The sequence below is a fragment of the Pteronotus mesoamericanus genome, unplaced genomic scaffold (genome assembly GCF_021234165.1).
Source record: "Pteronotus mesoamericanus isolate MK-2021 breed Mesoamerican mustached bat unplaced genomic scaffold, CSHL_Meso_final contig_100, whole genome shotgun sequence".
Classification (NCBI taxonomy): domain Eukaryota; kingdom Metazoa; phylum Chordata; class Mammalia; order Chiroptera; family Mormoopidae; genus Pteronotus; species Pteronotus mesoamericanus.
In genome coordinates, this window is record NW_026554999.1 from 16,419,969 (window position 1) to 16,437,467 (window position 17,499).

Consider the following 17,499-nt stretch of genomic DNA (forward strand, 5'->3'; position numbering starts at 1 on the left):
GGTAACTGGATGAGCCAGTACTCAATTCAAGTCTATCTACTTTGGAGCCGAAATACTGAAGCATTACTTGAACTGTCTAAGGAATAGCAGATCAGTTCACAATTTCACTATAAGCTCTGCACAAGGAAGAAAGTCTCACACTCACTTGGTATAATAAGTGAAAGATGAAAGCCGCTCAAGAGTGGAAAAACAGCATAAAATTTTTCTACTAAAATTTATCAGAATCTATCTTATGTCTAAAATTTATTTTCCAAAGTGTTAAATCTAAAATCATTAATTACTTGTTTTACTATAAAATGGTAAAGCAATTAAATTTTGAGGGGGAAAAAATTAATGTCCATAATGACTTAACAACTCTGAAAGAGGCTAGTATTTTGTTTGTTTTTTAATTGTTCAAATACATTTGTCTTCATTTTCCTACCACCACTTTCCCCTGCCCCATCCACCCCCACCTCCCCCCCCATCAATCCTTCCCGACTTTGGCTTTGTCCATGGGTCCTTTAAACATGTTCCTCGACTTGACCCTTCCCCTTGTTTTCCCCGTTACCCCCTTCCTCCTCCCCTCTCGCTACTGTCAGTCTGTTTTTTCTGAAAGAGGCTAGTTTTTTCATTAGTGGAGTTTGTTATCACATGCAGTAAGAATTACAGTCATGGTTATTTAACACAAGAACTAATACATTTTATGTTTCCAGAAGGAATGGGTAATAAATTAGTAGTCCATTAGTTAATTAATAGATAGAGATGTTTTCAGACTTTTACGTCTGACCTGACTGCAAACTAAAGGGAAGAAAAAGAATTTTTTGTGCTTTTTATGATTATATACTTGTCCTTCTAAAACAATAATAAAGTAAATTTACCTAATCATTTCATATCATATATGCCTTTAATCAATTTAAAACATAATATAAAACACAAAGTATAAATATAGCCTCTTGCTATTAAAAAAATTAGAAAAAATTATATTCATTAAATATATAGACTGTTAACTGACACATAAAAGAGGAAGGATGTAACTTTTAAAAATAAACAATAAATACTACTCATGTGAATAATAAAACCACTAAAACATAATTTAAAAAATAAATATCAAGGAAAAAAAAAACCCTGTAACTCATAAGGACCCACATCAATGCTAAAATCAGGAATGCAAACAACTTATTATTTGTCAAAATAAATAATGAATATAAACTAAATGTTAGCAGGGGAAAAAAATCCCCAAAATTAAATTAACTAGTTTTTAATCAACAAACTATATTAATAAACTATATTAACTTTTTTAAATCAACTATAAACACACACACACACAAATCAATTGAAAGAAATTAAACATTGATCTATCTTCATTGCTAGACTGCTTGTATGTCAGCTGATTTTCTTCCTAAGTCACAAAATAGATGCAAATGAGCAAGGCAAGTGTCCCTTAACAGGAACACATGGTTTTTAGGTACTTGTACTGACCGGCTCAGAGTCATAGCAATAATCATCCCAGCTCTGTCTGAGGGGTTTCTTTGTTATCTGAAAGTAAGGCAGATTAGTTAGGTAAAAATAATGGTTATTGCACTTCTCTAATCATCTCTTAAAGTGTTCAGGTGTCACTGGTGCTGTCCAAAGAAAGTTATATTGTATAGCAGCATAAAATAAGAAACAACTAGGTAAATATTCCAATTCTGGGAGATCATATATTATCTTATCCAATTCATACTTACTATTGGGCAGTGACTCTAAGATTCTTATTAACTGCTGAATCACATATGTTATGAATATTGGCTTTACAACAAAAATATGTGTGGCATGGCCACCAATTACAAAAAGATCTGGAAGAACAGTAAACTCTGAAATTCTCTATTTAACTATTGGTTCATTTATGGGCTATGACTACTTTTTAAAAAGGAAATATTTAATCACCCAATTATAATGCAAATAGTTTAAAGAGGAGAGGGAAAAAACTCAAAAGCCACATCATCAACTTTTTTGTTAAAAAATCTACTTAAGTCTATATAGTACAAATGCCTAGCATTATATCAAGAAGTGATAGTTTGAATAATTTTGAAATTATCAATATATTAATACAAAGTTATTTTGTTTATATAAATATGTCACTTCATATATCAGTTATACAGCATGCTGTATACCTTGGGAAAAGTCTAATATATGACTTTCACAACCCTAAAACACTACCATCTTTGAGCCATTATCAAAGTGTCAATTTGCTTATAAAAACTTTTAAGGATTTTTTCTAATTACCAGAAAGGACTGTCTTTCCATACATATTTCGTCTTAAAAAATTAAAATAAGAAGAGACAATTTGTCATTTAAATGAGGTACTGTCATACCAATTCCCTTAATATTGGTCCTAGAATTTTTTATAATATGAGGAATAATAAACTTAGGGAAACCAATGTAATGAAATGTTGTGATAATTACTACTTATTATGGAAATTTAGGAGTATAACATGAGTTTCAAGGAAAGATACAAAATTTTCTAAGTCATTTCCTTTTGCATTTCCTATTGAGTTTTAATAGGGTTATTCCTAAATTATAAAAATAACCATATTCTCAGTATCACAGGATCATGCAAAGAGGTAAAATGTATTAGACTTCAAAACATGCAAAAAAGGGTTCCAGTAATCCCTTGCAAGGGGCAAGCATTAAGCATTAGTAGCATTTAACATGCATATTCCGTAAAAGGTAAATCACTTTGGAAAGAGTAAACCATTTTTCTAACATGGAGATACCTATGAACAGCTTATTATTCTCTTTAAGAGCATCACAAAAAGCAAAAGGCACATAGATAATCTTTTAAAACTCATCAGAGTTATGGTGATTTTTAAATTTGAGAACTATATCACACAAATTTTTAAACTCCATGTCTGGAAATGCTAATTAATATCCATTACCAGATTTGGAAAACAAAGTAACAAAAACAAAAACAAAAAAAAACCTTCGTTATCAAGAGCTAAAATTTAATAATGTCCTACATTTGAAAATGTTTTTCATTAACATTTACCTGATTAAGGTAATGATATTCTTCTGGTTGTTTAAGATGGAATGCTAATCTCTCTTCTTCACTTGCTCCTGCCAGAAGGTAATAGAATACATGATAGTTCCTGTTGGAAACAAAAGAAGTATGGCTTTATAATTAGCATCATCTGTGGTTGTCATTTAACTGAAAATAAAGAAAACCTTAATTACTAAAATGTTTCAGCTTGTTTTATTTTTTAATACAAAGGTGATAAATTCAATGTTTAAGTACTATAAAATAAAATGTTTTGGATGCTGAATTCAAAACACAGGAATTAAGGCAGCAATATGGCCAAGTTAGAAACTCTAAAAATTCTTTCTTCCATAAAACCATTGAAAACATTAGCAGATTTGTAGCCCTGGCCAGCGAGTGTTGTCCTCATATGCAAGACTGCAGATTTGATTCTCAGTCAGGTCACAGAGAGAGTCAACCAATGAATGCATAACTAAGTGGAACAACAAATTGATGTTTCTTCTCTCTCCACTCCCACTCCATTAAAATCAATAAATTAAAAATTTAAAAAAAAACCACCACTGGCAAATTTGTCAAAATCAACTTTTTAGAACTCTGGAAATTAACCAAAAGTTTGTAGCAATCCAGTTCACATTTACACAAGAAACACAACCGAATCTCAGTAAAACCTGTAATCTTGTGGCCTTTTTAACTTGTCCTATTCCATCTGCTGATCTCCAGATCCACAGTAGCCTTCAAAACACAGACTTTTTAATCCTGGTCAACAGCAGAACCCTCGCAGCCTCCAAAGGGGACAGAACTGGGTTGGAGCTCTTTAGAGCCTCATTCCATGAAAAACATGATTATTTGAACTGTCAAGTAGAAGCCATGCTTAAAACTGTTTTTATTTGACCTGATCCATAAAGTAAGCCAATTGCGAAAATCTTTTCCCCAGCGGCATTTGTAGAAAACAATCACAAGGAAGAATATGATCTTCCTTGTAAAAATTACAGGAAATATTACAATTGTGATTTTAATTTTGAATATCATCTCCCATTCAGTAGGATGTATTTTCATTTTGTTTCCTTCACTGTGCAAAAACTATTTAGGTTTATGTAGTCCTATATGTATATATTTTTTTATTTTTTTAATTTTTGCCCAAGGAGACATTAAAAAAAAAAATATTAGCAAGAGAGATGTCAAAGAGTTTACTGCCTACATTTTCTTCTAGTACTTACATGGTTTCAAGTCTTACATTTAAGTTTTTAATTCATTTTGAATTTGTTCCTGTGTATGTTGTAAGAAGGTGATCCAGTTTCATTCTTTCACATATATCTTTCCTGTTTACCCAACACCAATCTGTTTATTAAACAGACTGTCTTTACATCACTGCATGTTCTGGCCTCCTCTGTCAATGGTAATTGACCACATAAGCATGGGTTTATTTCTTGTCTCTTTATTCTCTTCCACTGATCTATGTGTTGGTTTTCATGCCAGTACCATGCTATTTTAACTGCTATACAATTGTAGTATAGTTTGATATCCGGCAACATGATACTTCCAAGTTTGATCTTCTTTCTCAAGAGCACAATGGCCATCAGGGGACTTTTGTGGCTCCACGTAAGTTTTAGAATTATTTGCTCTAGTTCTGTGAAAAAATGCCATGGGTATTTTGATAGGGATTGCAATCAATCTATAAAATTCTGTGGTTAATACAGACATTTTAACAATGTGCATTCTTCCTAACCATTTGAACAGTATATGCTTCCATTTATGTGTAATATTGTCATTTTTTCCTTCAAAATCTTATAATTGTCCAAGTACACATCTTTTACATCCTCAATTAAACTTTTTCCTAATTTTTTGATGCAATTGTAAATGGGATTGTTTTCTTAATTTCTCGTACTGATAGTATATTATTAGTATATACAGATATAATAAATTTCTGAATATTAATTTTGTGTCCTGCTATATTATTTAATTCAACTTATTACTTCTAATTATTAATGGAATCTTTATAGTTTTCTATATATAGTAACATGTCACCTGGAAGTAATTGCAGTTTTACTCCTTCCTTTCCTGTTTGAATGCATTTTATTTTACTTTTTCTTCGTAGTAGTACTATGTTGAATAAAAGTGGTGAAAGTGGACATCCTTCTCTCTTGTTCCTGATCCTAAGAACCCTTCTAGGTTTTCAAAAGTGAGTATGATGTAAGCAATGGGTCTGTCATATATGGCCTTTATAATGGTGAGGTATGTTCCTTTTATTCCTACTTTGCTGAGAAGTTTTTTGTCTTTCTTTTCCCCCCACAAAGATGCTGGATTTTATCAAATGCTTTTTCTCCATCTATTGATATGATCACTAGATTTTTATCTATCATTTTGTTTATGTCATTTATCACATTAACTGATGCAGATATTAAAACCACCTTGCATGCCAGAAATAAATCCCACTTGTCAATGGTGTATAATCTTTTTAAAGTATTGCTGAATTGTTTGCTAATATTTTGTTGAGAATTTTTGCATATATGTTCATCAGAGATATTGTCCTATAATTTTCTTATATTTTGTAACATCATGATCTGCTTTTGGAGTCAGGATAATGCTGGACTCATAAACTGACTTAGGGAGTCTTTCCTCCTCTTAAATTTTTTGGGATCACTTGAGGAGAATTGCAGTTTATTCTTCTTTGAATATTCAGTAAAATTCACTTGTGAAGCAATCCAATACAAACCTTTGTTTGTTCAGAGTTATTTGATTAGTAATAACTACTGTGCTAAGATTTTCTGTTTTTTCTTGATTTTGTCTTAGAAAACTGTGAGTCTCTATAAATTTATCTTTATCTTCAAAATTATCCAGTTAGCATTAATTTGTTCACAGTATTTTTTAATAATCCATTGTATTTCTGTGGTCATTGTCAATTCTCCCCTTTCATTTCTGATTTTATTTGTTTGGGTCCTCTCTTTTTTTCTCTGGATGAGTCTGGTGAAAGCTTTCTCAGTATTGTTTATCCTGCAAAGAACCAGCTCTTGGTTTCATTGATCTTTTGTATTGTTTTTTAAGATTCTCATTTATTTCTGGTCTGGTCCTTATTATTTCCTTCCATCTATTCACTTTGAGCATTGTTGTTCTTTTTCTAGTTCCATAAGGTGTAAAGTTAGATTGTTTATTTGAGATTCCTTTTTCTTGAGGTAGGCCTTACAGGACTGCTTTTCATGTGTCCCACATATTTTGGCTTGTTGTATTTTCATTTTCATTTGTCTCATGGTATCTTCTAATTTCTTCCTTGATCTCATTGAACCCACTCTTTCTTTAGTAGCATGCTATTTAGCCTCCATGTGTTCCCATGCTTTTCAGTTTTTTTTCATATAATTGATTTTTAGTTTCATACCATTGTGGTTGGAGGATATACTTGGTAAGATTCCAACCTAAAATATCACTTAAATCCTTCTAGTCTAATGCGTCATTTAAGGCCACGGTTTCCATGTTAATTTTGTACAGAAGATTTATCCACTGATGTCAATAGGGTGATAATGTCCCATATTAATGACTGTATTACTGTGGATCTCTCCCTTTACATCTCACAATTTTTGCTTTATATATTTATGTCCCCTTATGCTAGGTGTATAAATATTTACAAGGGTTACATCCTTTTCTTGGATTGTTCTTTTATCATTATGTAATGTCTTTGTCTCATTATACCCATTGCTTTAAAGTCCATTTTATCTGATGTAAGTATTGCAACCCCAGCTTTCTTTTTATTTCCATTTGCATGAAATATCTTTTTCAATCCCTTTTCCTTCAGTCTGTGTCTTTCAGTCTAAAATGGGACTCTTTCAGACAGCGTATGTGTGGTCTTGTTTTATCCATTCAGCTACTCTGTGACTTTTGATTAGAGGATTTAATCCTTTTTTTTTTTTTTTAATTGCTATGAACTTCCCTCTTAGGACTGCCTTTGCTGTATCCCATAGGTTTTGGGCTGTTGTGTGTTGATTTTCATTTGTTTCCAGAAACATTTTTATTTCTTCTTTGATCTCATTATTGACCCATTCATTATTTAATAGCATGCTATTCAGTCTCCACGAGGTTGAATGTTTTTGAGTTTTCTCCTTGAGGTTGGTTTCTAGTTTAAAGCCCTTGCGATCTGAGAAAATGCTTGTTATGATTTCGATTTTCTTGAATTTGCTGATGTTTGTTTTGTGTCCTAATACGCTATCTTTGAAAATGTTCCACGTGCATTTGAAAAGAATGTGTATTTTGCTTCTTTGGGATTAAAGGTTCTATATATGTCAGTTAAGTCCATTTGATCCAATGTGTTGTTCAGTTCCACCATACCCTTGTTGATGTTTTGTTTGGAAGATCAATCCATTTTTGACAGTGGGGTGTAAAAATCCCCTACACTCAGTGTGTTGCTGTCTATATCCTTCTTGAAGTCCTCCAAGATTTTCCTTATATATTTGAGTGCTACTATGTTGGGTGCATATAGGTTTTCAATGTTTATGTCTTCTTGATGGATTCTCCCTTTGAGTATTATGAAGTTTCCCTCTGTGTCTCTTTTTATGGCCTTTGTTTTGAAATCTATTTTGTCTGATATGAGTATTGCCAACACTGCTTTTTTCTGTCCATTTGATTGGAGTATTTTTTTTTCCATCCCTTTACTTTCATTCTGTGTAGGTCCTTTGTTTTGCAGTGGATCTCTTGTAGGCAGCATATCTGTGGATCATGTTTTCTTATCCATTTGGCCAACCTATGTCTTTTGATCGGAGCATTTAATCCATTTACATTTAAAGTTAATATTGATTGGTATTTATTCATTCTCCCCCTTTGAACCCGTGTTCCTCTCCTTCTCACTCTTTTTCGTCACCTTCTTAAAGCAGTCTCTTTAGCATATCTTGCAGTGCTAGTTTCATGAAGGTGTTTTCTTTTAGCCTTCTTTTGTCCGGGAAACTCCTTATTTCACCTTCCATTTTAATTGAGAGCATTGCTGGGTAGAGTACTCTTGGTTGCAAGCCTTGGCTTTTCACGACTTAGAATATTTCTTGCTGCTCCCTTCTGGCTTGCAGAGTTTCTGTTGAGAAGTCACCTGCTAGCCATACTGGGACTCCCTTGTATGTTACTGTCTCTTTCTCCTTTGTTGCCTTTAGGATTCTCTGTTTGTCTTTGCTATTTGCCATTTTCATGATGATGTGCCTTGGAGTGGGCCTCACTGGGTCCCTCTTGAATGGGACCCTCTGTGCTTCCTGGACTTGTGAGACTTTCTCTCCTCCAATTAGGGAAGTTTCCCATCATTACTTTTTCAAACAGGTTCTCTATCCCTTCCTCATTCTCTTCTCCTTCTGGTGTAATATCCCTATTATATGGAAATTGTTATGGTTCAGGTTGTCCTGCATTTCCCTCAATGCCTCTTCATTCTTTTTGAGTCTTTTTTCATTTTCTTGATCTTTCTGGGAGCTTTTTTTCTACCTTATCCTCCAGCTCGCTGATTCAATCCTCTGTTTCATCTAGCCTGCTTTTGATTCCTTCTACTGTGTTCTTCAATTCAGAAATTGTATTCTTCACTTCCTCCTGTCTCTTACTGATGGTTTCTATCTCCTTTTTCATGCTGATACAGTTTGCAGTAAGTTCCCTGTAGTTTCCTTGCAGTTTTTTGTATTTCTCTGGGCTCACTGAGCTCATCGAGCTTCCTTAGAACTGTTGTTTGGAACTCAATATCTGATAGTTAACCTGCCTCTATTTCACTTAGTTCTCTTTCTGGGGATTCCTTCTTTCCCTTCAATTGGGTGTTGTTTCTTGTCTTCCCATTATTTGTGAGACTCTTCATTTTTGCTTCTGCTTCTTAAATGATCTGTCTTTACTTCTTCATTTATTCTTAAAATGATTATTGATAGTTATGCAGTTATTACCATTTTATTATTCATGTCTTATGTTCTTTTATTTCCTTCTTCTTCTTAAAGAGGTCCATTTAACTTTTCTTTTAATATTGGTTTAACAGTAAACTCCTTAGCTTTTTCTTGTCTGGGAAGCTCTTTTATCTCTTCAGGGGTTTTTTTTCCCTCCTTCAATTTTAAATGATAGCCTTTCTGGGTAGAGTAGTCTTGATGGTAGGTTCTCGCTTTTCATCACTTTGAATATTTCATGCAAATCCATTCTGGCTTGCAAACTTCTGTTTAGAAATCAGCTGACACTACGTGGGAGCTCCTTTTTAGGGAAATACCTGCTTTACTTTAGCTGCTTTTAAGAGTCTCTATCTTTTACTTTTGGCATTTTAATTTTGAAGTGTCTTAGTGTGGGCCTCTTTGGATTCATGTGTTTGGGACTCTGTGCTTCCTAGACTTGTGTGTTTATTTCCTTCATCAGGTTATTAGGAAGGTTTTCTATCATTATTTATTGTAATAGGTTCTCAATACATTGCTCTCTCTCTTCTCCTTCTGGTACCCCTATGATGCAAATTTTCTAACACCTGGTGTTGTTCCAGAGGTCCCTTAAACTACCCTTGTCTTTTTTGTTCTTTTCTTTTTGTCGTTCCAATTGGGTGTTTTCCATTACTTTGCCTTCCAGATCACTGATTTGATCTTCTGCTTCGTCTAATCTAATAATGATTCCTTCTGGTGTATTCCTTATTTCAGGTATTGTATTTTTCATTTCTGACTGATTCTTTTTTATGGTTTCTATCTTCTTTTTTATGCTTTCTCTCTCTGTTACAGTTCTTACTAAGTTCATCACTTCCTCTCCTAAGTTCCTTGAGCATCCTTATAATCAGGGTTTCGAACTGTTTCTGGTTGTGCGTTTGCCTCCATTTCATTTAGTTCTTTTTCTGGAATATTCTCCTGTTCTTTCATTTGGAATGATTCTTTTTCTCCTTATTTAGCTGACTCTCTATATTTGTTTCTATATTAGGTTGATCTGTTACAAAAGACAAAAATTTTTCATGAAACCATTGGAGAATTGCTGAAGAAATCTGAATGTAATATTACCAACTGATTTCTCACTGGAAACCAAGACAGAAAGATAAATTCAAAGTACTGAGAGGAAAAATATATCTATCAATCAAGAATTACATGCACAGCAAAACAAACCTAAGTATCTCTCAACAGCTGATAGGATAAAGAAGACGTGATACATATATATGATGAAATACTACTCAGCCATAAGAAAAGATGAAATGATGCCATTTATGACACAATGGATGAATCTAGGGAATATGCTACTAAGCAAAATCAGTTAGAAAAAGTCAAGAACCGTATGATTTCACTAATATGTGGGATATAAAATTAAAAGCAACAAAAGAACAAACAAAACAACAAACAAAAAAACTCACAGACACAGACAACAGTATGTTGGTTATTGAAGGGAAAAAGGTGCGGGGGACAATGAAGGGTAGAGAGGGTCATATATGATGACAAAAGAAGACTTGATTTTTGGTGGTGAGCATACAATCCAATATACAGATATGAATCAAAGAATTATATAATTAACTCTATATAATTTATTGACCATAATTTATTGACCTATATCACCAATACATTTAATATAAATAAATTTTTAAAAAACCACAGAAATTGGGTCATTCCAAAATAAACAAAACCTAAGAGACTTCTTGGCTAGCAGATGGTCCCCACAGGAAATGCTCAATGGGAGTTTTTCTGGCTGAAATGAGAGGAGACTAAACAATATTCAATTAAACATGAAGAAATAACACTAGTGAAAGTAACACATAGGTAAACATAAAAGATAGCATAAATTTTTGTCTGTGCCCTTTTTTCCTCAATAAAGTTTAAGAACATCTGCACACAACAATAATTATAAATCAGTACTGATAGCCCACTATAAAAATATAACTTTCATGGCAATAACAGAACAAAGAAGGGGTAAAAGAATAGAGCTACATAGCAGCAAAGCTTTTGCATATTATCAGAACTAAGTTGTAATTAATCCAAGCCAGAATGCTAACATGTTAACTATAATCACCAGAGCAGTCATTAAGAAACATAATCTAAGAAATATACAGCTGACCTTGAACAACATAAGGGCAAAGGGATACCAATCCACTGCACAGCTAAATATCCACTATAACTTTTGACTCCCCCATAACTTAACTACTGATAGCCTACTGTTTACCTGAAGTCTTACCAAAAACACAAAGTCAATTAAGACACAGTTTGTGTCTTATATGTATTGCATACTGTATTCTTACCATAAAGTAAGCTAGAGAAAAGCAAATGTTATTAAGAAAACCATAGGGAGAAACATACATTTCATAGTTCTATATTTACTTTTTTAAAATTGTTTAAAGATTTTACTTTCTTTATTTTTAGAGTGGAAAGGAAGGAGAAACAGAGGGAGAGAAACATTAATGTGTGGTTGTCTCTCACAAACCCCCCTACTGGGGACCTGGCCCACAACTCAAGCATGTGCCCTGACTGGGAATCAAACCAGCAGGCCAGCACTTGATCCACTAAGCCACATGAGCCAGAGCAAGTATGTGTTTATTTAAAAATGTGCTTATAAGTAGATAGACTCATGCAGTTCAACCTACATTGTTCAAGGGTCAACTGTATAATTAAAAAATATGGAATTTAAATGGTACACTAGAAAACACATATTTCATACAAAAGAAAGCAGTAATAGGAAAACGGAGAAACAAAAACATCATAATACATATACAAAACAAATAGCAGAATAAAATTCATAAATCCTATCTAGTAATTATATCATATATAAGAGGCAAGTCAATTAAACACTCCAGTCCCAAGGTAGGTAACTAGCAGAATAGATTTATTAAAAAGATGTAACTACATGAAGGAAAAAAAAGCAATTCAATAATAGTACTGAGATATCTCACACACACACACCCTTTCAATAGTGAACAGAATAACTAAACAAGATCAACTAGAAAGAAAAGGACTTGGAAAATAATACATTCCACCGAGACCTAAGAGACATCTACAGAATACTCCATCCAAGAACAGCAGGATACACATTTTCTTAAGCACTCGTGGAATGTTCTCCAGAATAGAAAATATTAGACTATGAAACAGTAAGTTTCAATAAATTTAAAGGAACTGAAATCATACAAAGTATATTCTCTGACAAACTTATAAATCACCAACAAAAATTTCTAAAATTCAGAAATATATGGAAATTCAACAAAAGACTCCTAAATAACCAATGGGTCAAAGAAGAAATCACATAGGAATAGAAAAATACATTGAGATGCATGAAAACAAAAATAGAACATACTAAAACATGAGAAACAGTGTTCAGTGGAATTTTATAGCTGTAAGCTCATATTAAAATAATTTTAAATCTATAGCCTGACCATCCTTTTTAAGAAATTAGAAAGAAAAATAAAAGGAGCAAACTAAAGCCAAAGCAAGTAGAAGGAAGTAATAAGCATGAGAGCAGAAATAAAATTGAAAACAGGAAAAAAAAAGAGAGAGCAAAAGAAATAAAAATCAATTAAACCAAAACTAGGTCCTTTGGAAAGAGGGAGTAGGTTGCTATGGTCTGAAAGCGTACCCCGCAAATTCCGATGGTGAGATCATAACTCTAAAAAGGATGGAGTAAGAGGTGGAAGTGTGTGGGAACTTTGGAGGGTGATTAGGTCATGAGGGTAGGGGCCACACAAATGGGATTAGTGCTCTTATAAAAGAGATCCCAAAGAGCTCCCTATCTCCTTCTACCACATGAAGACCCAGGAAGAGGTTTCTCACCAGAATGCAACCATGCTCGCACCTTGATTCTTAGACTTCCCAGTCTCCAGAACTGTGAAAAATAAATTTCTGTTGTTTATGAGCTACACAGTCTGTGCTATTTTCTTCTATCAGCCTGAACGAACTAAGACAGGAATGAACATGGGGACATTACTAATAACTTTATGGAAATAAAATAAAAATGTTATAAGGGAATACTATAAACAACATTTTTGCCAAAAAAACTAGATAACCTAGATGAAATTCCTAGAAAGATTAAAAACTACCAAATCTGAGTAAAGTAGATAAATGAAAATCTAAAGAGACTAGTAATCAAAACATTCCACAAATAAAAACCCAGAACCAGATGGCTTCACTGGTAAGTTCTACCAAACTAGAAAAATTAATCCAATCCTTCACAAACTCTTCCCATATTATTTTATGAGCCAGTAGTATCCTGATACCAAAACCAGAAAAAGACAGTTTTTTTTTAATCTTATAGTAATATCCTTTATGAATATAGACACACAAAAAATCTTCAACAAAACACTACCAAGCCAAATTCAGCAATACATAATAAGGATTATATATACATCTGCAAATCAAATTTAATAAAATAACGGAGAATCAGCTTATAAGCTCTGGATCTCCGCCTACCATTGATTCTTCAAAACTAAGGAAATCAGGCTTATATCCCTACCACTCCATTAAAATGTGTTAGAAAAAGTTACTAATAACCTTCTAATAGCAGTACCTGTTAGCTCTGCAAGTCTTTGCTAAACTATTCTCTTCCTGAAACTCTCCTTTATTTTGAAACACCTCTAATTCAGATTCTCTCTTGTGCTAGCCACAAAGAAAGTAACAGAAAAGTCTGAGCTCTAGTCCTAACCTTGCTGATAATTCATTATGATAATGTTAGGTATTAATTACTGAACTTTTGTTATATATTACATTTTATAAATGTTATTTCATGAAATCCTCTACATGACTCTAGGATAGTCTTCTATTTGTAAAATGAAAATAAGTATCTAAGAAGCAGCAAAGTTAAGTTAGATGCCAAAGGCATAGCTAATATTTGAATGTGTAGGTCTGTTTAATTTCAATCTCTGGCTCTTAATTTTGTGTCATTGTAACATGAAGCAAATCATTTATATCTCCAATATTTTGTTCCTTCATTGCTGTAGTCCCATATACCTCAAATATTATAATGAAATTAACAGCTGTATTAAAAACTTTTCTCAAGTTAGAGAAAGAATAGTAAGACATGGAAAATGGTCAAAAGGCACAATGCTACAAAGAGATCAAAGATACCTACCACTGTTTTCCTGTTCTGATAGTTTGTGTGAATTTATAAAGGACAACAGTTCTATATACCCATTAAAAAATCTCCTAGAAGCCTCAGAAAAAATGTAATGTTCTGCTCATGAAAAAAAGAGTAATCATATGTAAAGCTGTGCATGGTATAAACTGAATTAAAGGTCATAATATACAAAGATCCTGAAAGTCAATCTGCACTATACAAATGTTAACTTGATATAATTATACAAGTGAAAATACATACCGTTCATTATGCTCTTGATAAACGAGTCTAGACTTCTCCAGTAGATATTTTTCAACATAGGCACTAGAAGAAAAATAAAATTGGTTAATATAATTAATATAAGGCAGACAAATATTTTTTCAGAGAAGATAAAAAAGTATAAAGAAGGCTATCCAGATCATTTCAGTACATTTACCATTATTTTGTTATGGAACACTGTTACAGTGTTATCCATGTTAAGATTCCTAAACTCTTAAATCTTTTGTTTTGTTTTGGTTTTTTTCTTGCTCTCAGTAAAACAAGATAAAGTCAGAAGTTCAAAACATAGCACACGAGAACTTCCCATGACATAGACCTACTTCTCTTTCTTTCCAGGGTCACATATACTACACTATACATTCTTTCAAATAATATACTTTGGCTGGACTACTAAATAGGGTTCAAAGATATACTTTCTTTACATAATCAGACCAGTGCCACATTCTGGCATCGATATATTATTTACTGATTTATTCAGTAAGTATTCATTAATTGTGCACTGTGACAAGCATTATTCAAATATGGAAATAAGGGATACATTACCTGTTTTCAAGAGGCTTAGAAACTAGTGGAGGAAATAAGTAAACTAGCAGCTATCATACTGATTTCACTGGGTTTATTTTAGAGCAATTAAAATAGAATTATTATGTGTACCTGGAAAGAGACGTAAGATTCACTCTAAGAAGGAAAAAAGATATAAGGAAGAATTCCCACAGAGGATGAATACATAGTGCATAGTAAATATTCATTAAATATATCTAGTGACTACATGACTCTGAAATCTAAGATTGCCCAGAATAAGTCAAGGACAACTGCCTTTATGTAAAGGCATAAAAGAAGTAAGGTACCTATCAACTTCAGTAAAGATAGTTAACATAGCTAGAGAATGAAATAGGCAAGTGGACTAGATCAAGAAGGATCAATATACCATGTGCCAGAAGAATGGAATTTATCCTGCAAGTGTGAGGAACTTAAAACATGAATTGTATTTCTGAATCTACTCTCCTTATCTAGTCTGTACACTTCAAGCCTTCAAAGCTCTTAGCCAAATTAGAGCAATCAGTTAAGTTCTAACAAAAAGGGATCCTTAAACTTAAAAGCTTTAGACTACTGAATTCAAATTCCTTAGCACGATCCTCACTGGGGTCAAAATCTGACTTGAGTTCTTATTTTCCTCAGTTCCTTCCCACTACATCCTCTGTATTTCAGTCACTCCCAAAGACAGACTATTCCCTCAAGCATGATATTCACTCCTGAATATATTGTTCATGGTCTTCCTTCTAATTCTAATTCTGTAGACTACTGCCACTCTGTCCAGTAAATTCCATTCATTCATTAAAATGAAGCTCAAATGTGCCTTCTTTGCAAATTCATTACTACCAGTACCACCAGTAATTAAAATTTATCACTTCTGAATTACCATTATCACCTATAGTTTAAACTACTGAAACAGGCTCTTATTGTTCTAAAATGGAAAGAAGGGAACAATCATAAACTAGCATGTTAAATTCTTAACAGCCACCCTGCATGGCAAATATTACTGCCTTCATTTTACAAGTGGAGAAACTGATACTCAAAGATATTAAGATCATGCAGCTAGTAAACAGCATAACTGTGATTTGAACATGAGTCAATTTTAACTATAAAGGCTCCCTTTTACAACTACACTAACATACTCCTGGATATCTCTCTATCCACCCCTTCAATCCATGAGTTATCTACAAAAGCTATCTATTAAATGAAATCTAATCATGTTATTCCTCTACTTTCATTTGTTCCAAAGTATGTAGGGATGAATTAATGTTATGCCCACCTGGGAATATTTTTTAAATACATCAGTATAGAGGGGGGGAAAAAAGGATGAAGGAAATATGGAAAATTTGTTGAACCTAAGTGGAACTTCCTTGTACTATTCTCTATTTTTTCTATGTTTGATATTTTTATAAGAAAATTTTTAGAATCTGCTTTCCAGTGACAGACAATAAACTATAATCATTAGAGCTTTTTTTTTTTACAATATGAAACCAACTGACCACCATGCCCATAAACATTAGCCACTAAACTACCCTCCTCAAGTACACCAAGGTCTTGTCATAATTCCATTCATTTGCTAATGCCAGTTCCTCAATCAATAATGTGATTTCCCATTTTTCCTCCTTGGCAAATTTTTAGAACCCATCATAAAAATCACCTTTTCTTGTGGAGTTCTCCAGACACATACAACCATTGTATTTATCTCATTTTCTATAATTATCTTATATAAACATCTACCTTCCCAAAGAGACTAAGAGAACTTTACTGGCAGAGTACATGTCTCCATTTTTTATATCCTCAAACTTAGCACAGTGCGTGGTACTCACAATGAACTCCATAAATGTTAGTTTAATGACTACTTTTTAGGTAATCACTCAACAAAGACAAGCCTGAATTTCATTCATAAAATGGAAAACCACACACCTGTCATTCCTCAGTCATGAAATGGTCTTAACAATCAATTACTATACAATGGTAGTTCGTAAGTTAAAAAGCAACATATACACACTTTTACCTACTTAACAAACTCACATGAAGTACAATCATAAATACTGGGAAAGACCAGCCTGGTTTGCCAACATCCTGCCTTTATGAGTAAAAGCACCAACTGTACCTTTGTAAACTAACATTCTGCAAATCAGAAAAGAAGGATGTATCCTTGTTTTTGTTTTCTTGGGGGTTGTGGGGGGAGAAAACACATATAGTTTTGGCCAAAATTTTTAAGTCTAAATGAAGAAGCATTTGAGATCTTGCTCCCAAGCATATGTCATCAGTTTGGCTCAAATAAACTCATATGCATAAATAAATATATATATACACATACATACAAAAGTAAAGTGATGAGTTAAGCATGACTAAAACAGCATAAAACCACACATCAATCTCACATATTAATATAGGTGCAAAAGCATAAATAAAAACTAGCAGACCACAACAATGTAAATCCATGTGCATATAAATGTCTGTGTATGTAAGCATGTATGCATATATGTATGTGTATGTGTGTCTTTGTAATAACCAAATGAGATTTTTTTCCTTGAATACAAAATGATTCAATATTAGGAGAATAATAATATTATCTCAGAATGAAGATCATACTAATCTCCATAAAAGTGAATAAAAGTTGTTCTATTGTTTTATTTCAAGTAAGAGTGGTCCATGCACCTTATTTGTTGAATAACCCTTATTTTCCCCATTGATTTGCAGTATCAATTTAATCA

At 33.0% G+C, this 17,499-nt stretch overlaps 1 protein-coding gene across 9 annotated transcripts in view; it reads right to left on the bottom strand.

Moving 5' to 3' along the window:
• The window catches only part of MYO9A (myosin IXA), a 290,265-nt gene that overhangs the window by 202,930 nt on the left and 69,836 nt on the right, over positions 1-17,499 (bottom strand). For 8 of the 9 annotated variants that reach the window (XM_054562278.1, XM_054561989.1, XM_054561867.1 and 5 more), the window contains 3 exons: positions 14,228-14,290; positions 3,008-3,107; positions 1,459-1,515 (listed from right to left, as the gene is read on the bottom strand). In XM_054562278.1, the coding sequence (XP_054418253.1) occupies positions 1,459-1,515; positions 3,008-3,107; positions 14,228-14,290 (220 nt within the window). The remainder of the gene's footprint in view (positions 1-1,458; positions 1,516-3,007; positions 3,108-14,227; positions 14,291-17,499) is intronic. The other variant, XM_054562050.1, reaches the window with a different exon arrangement.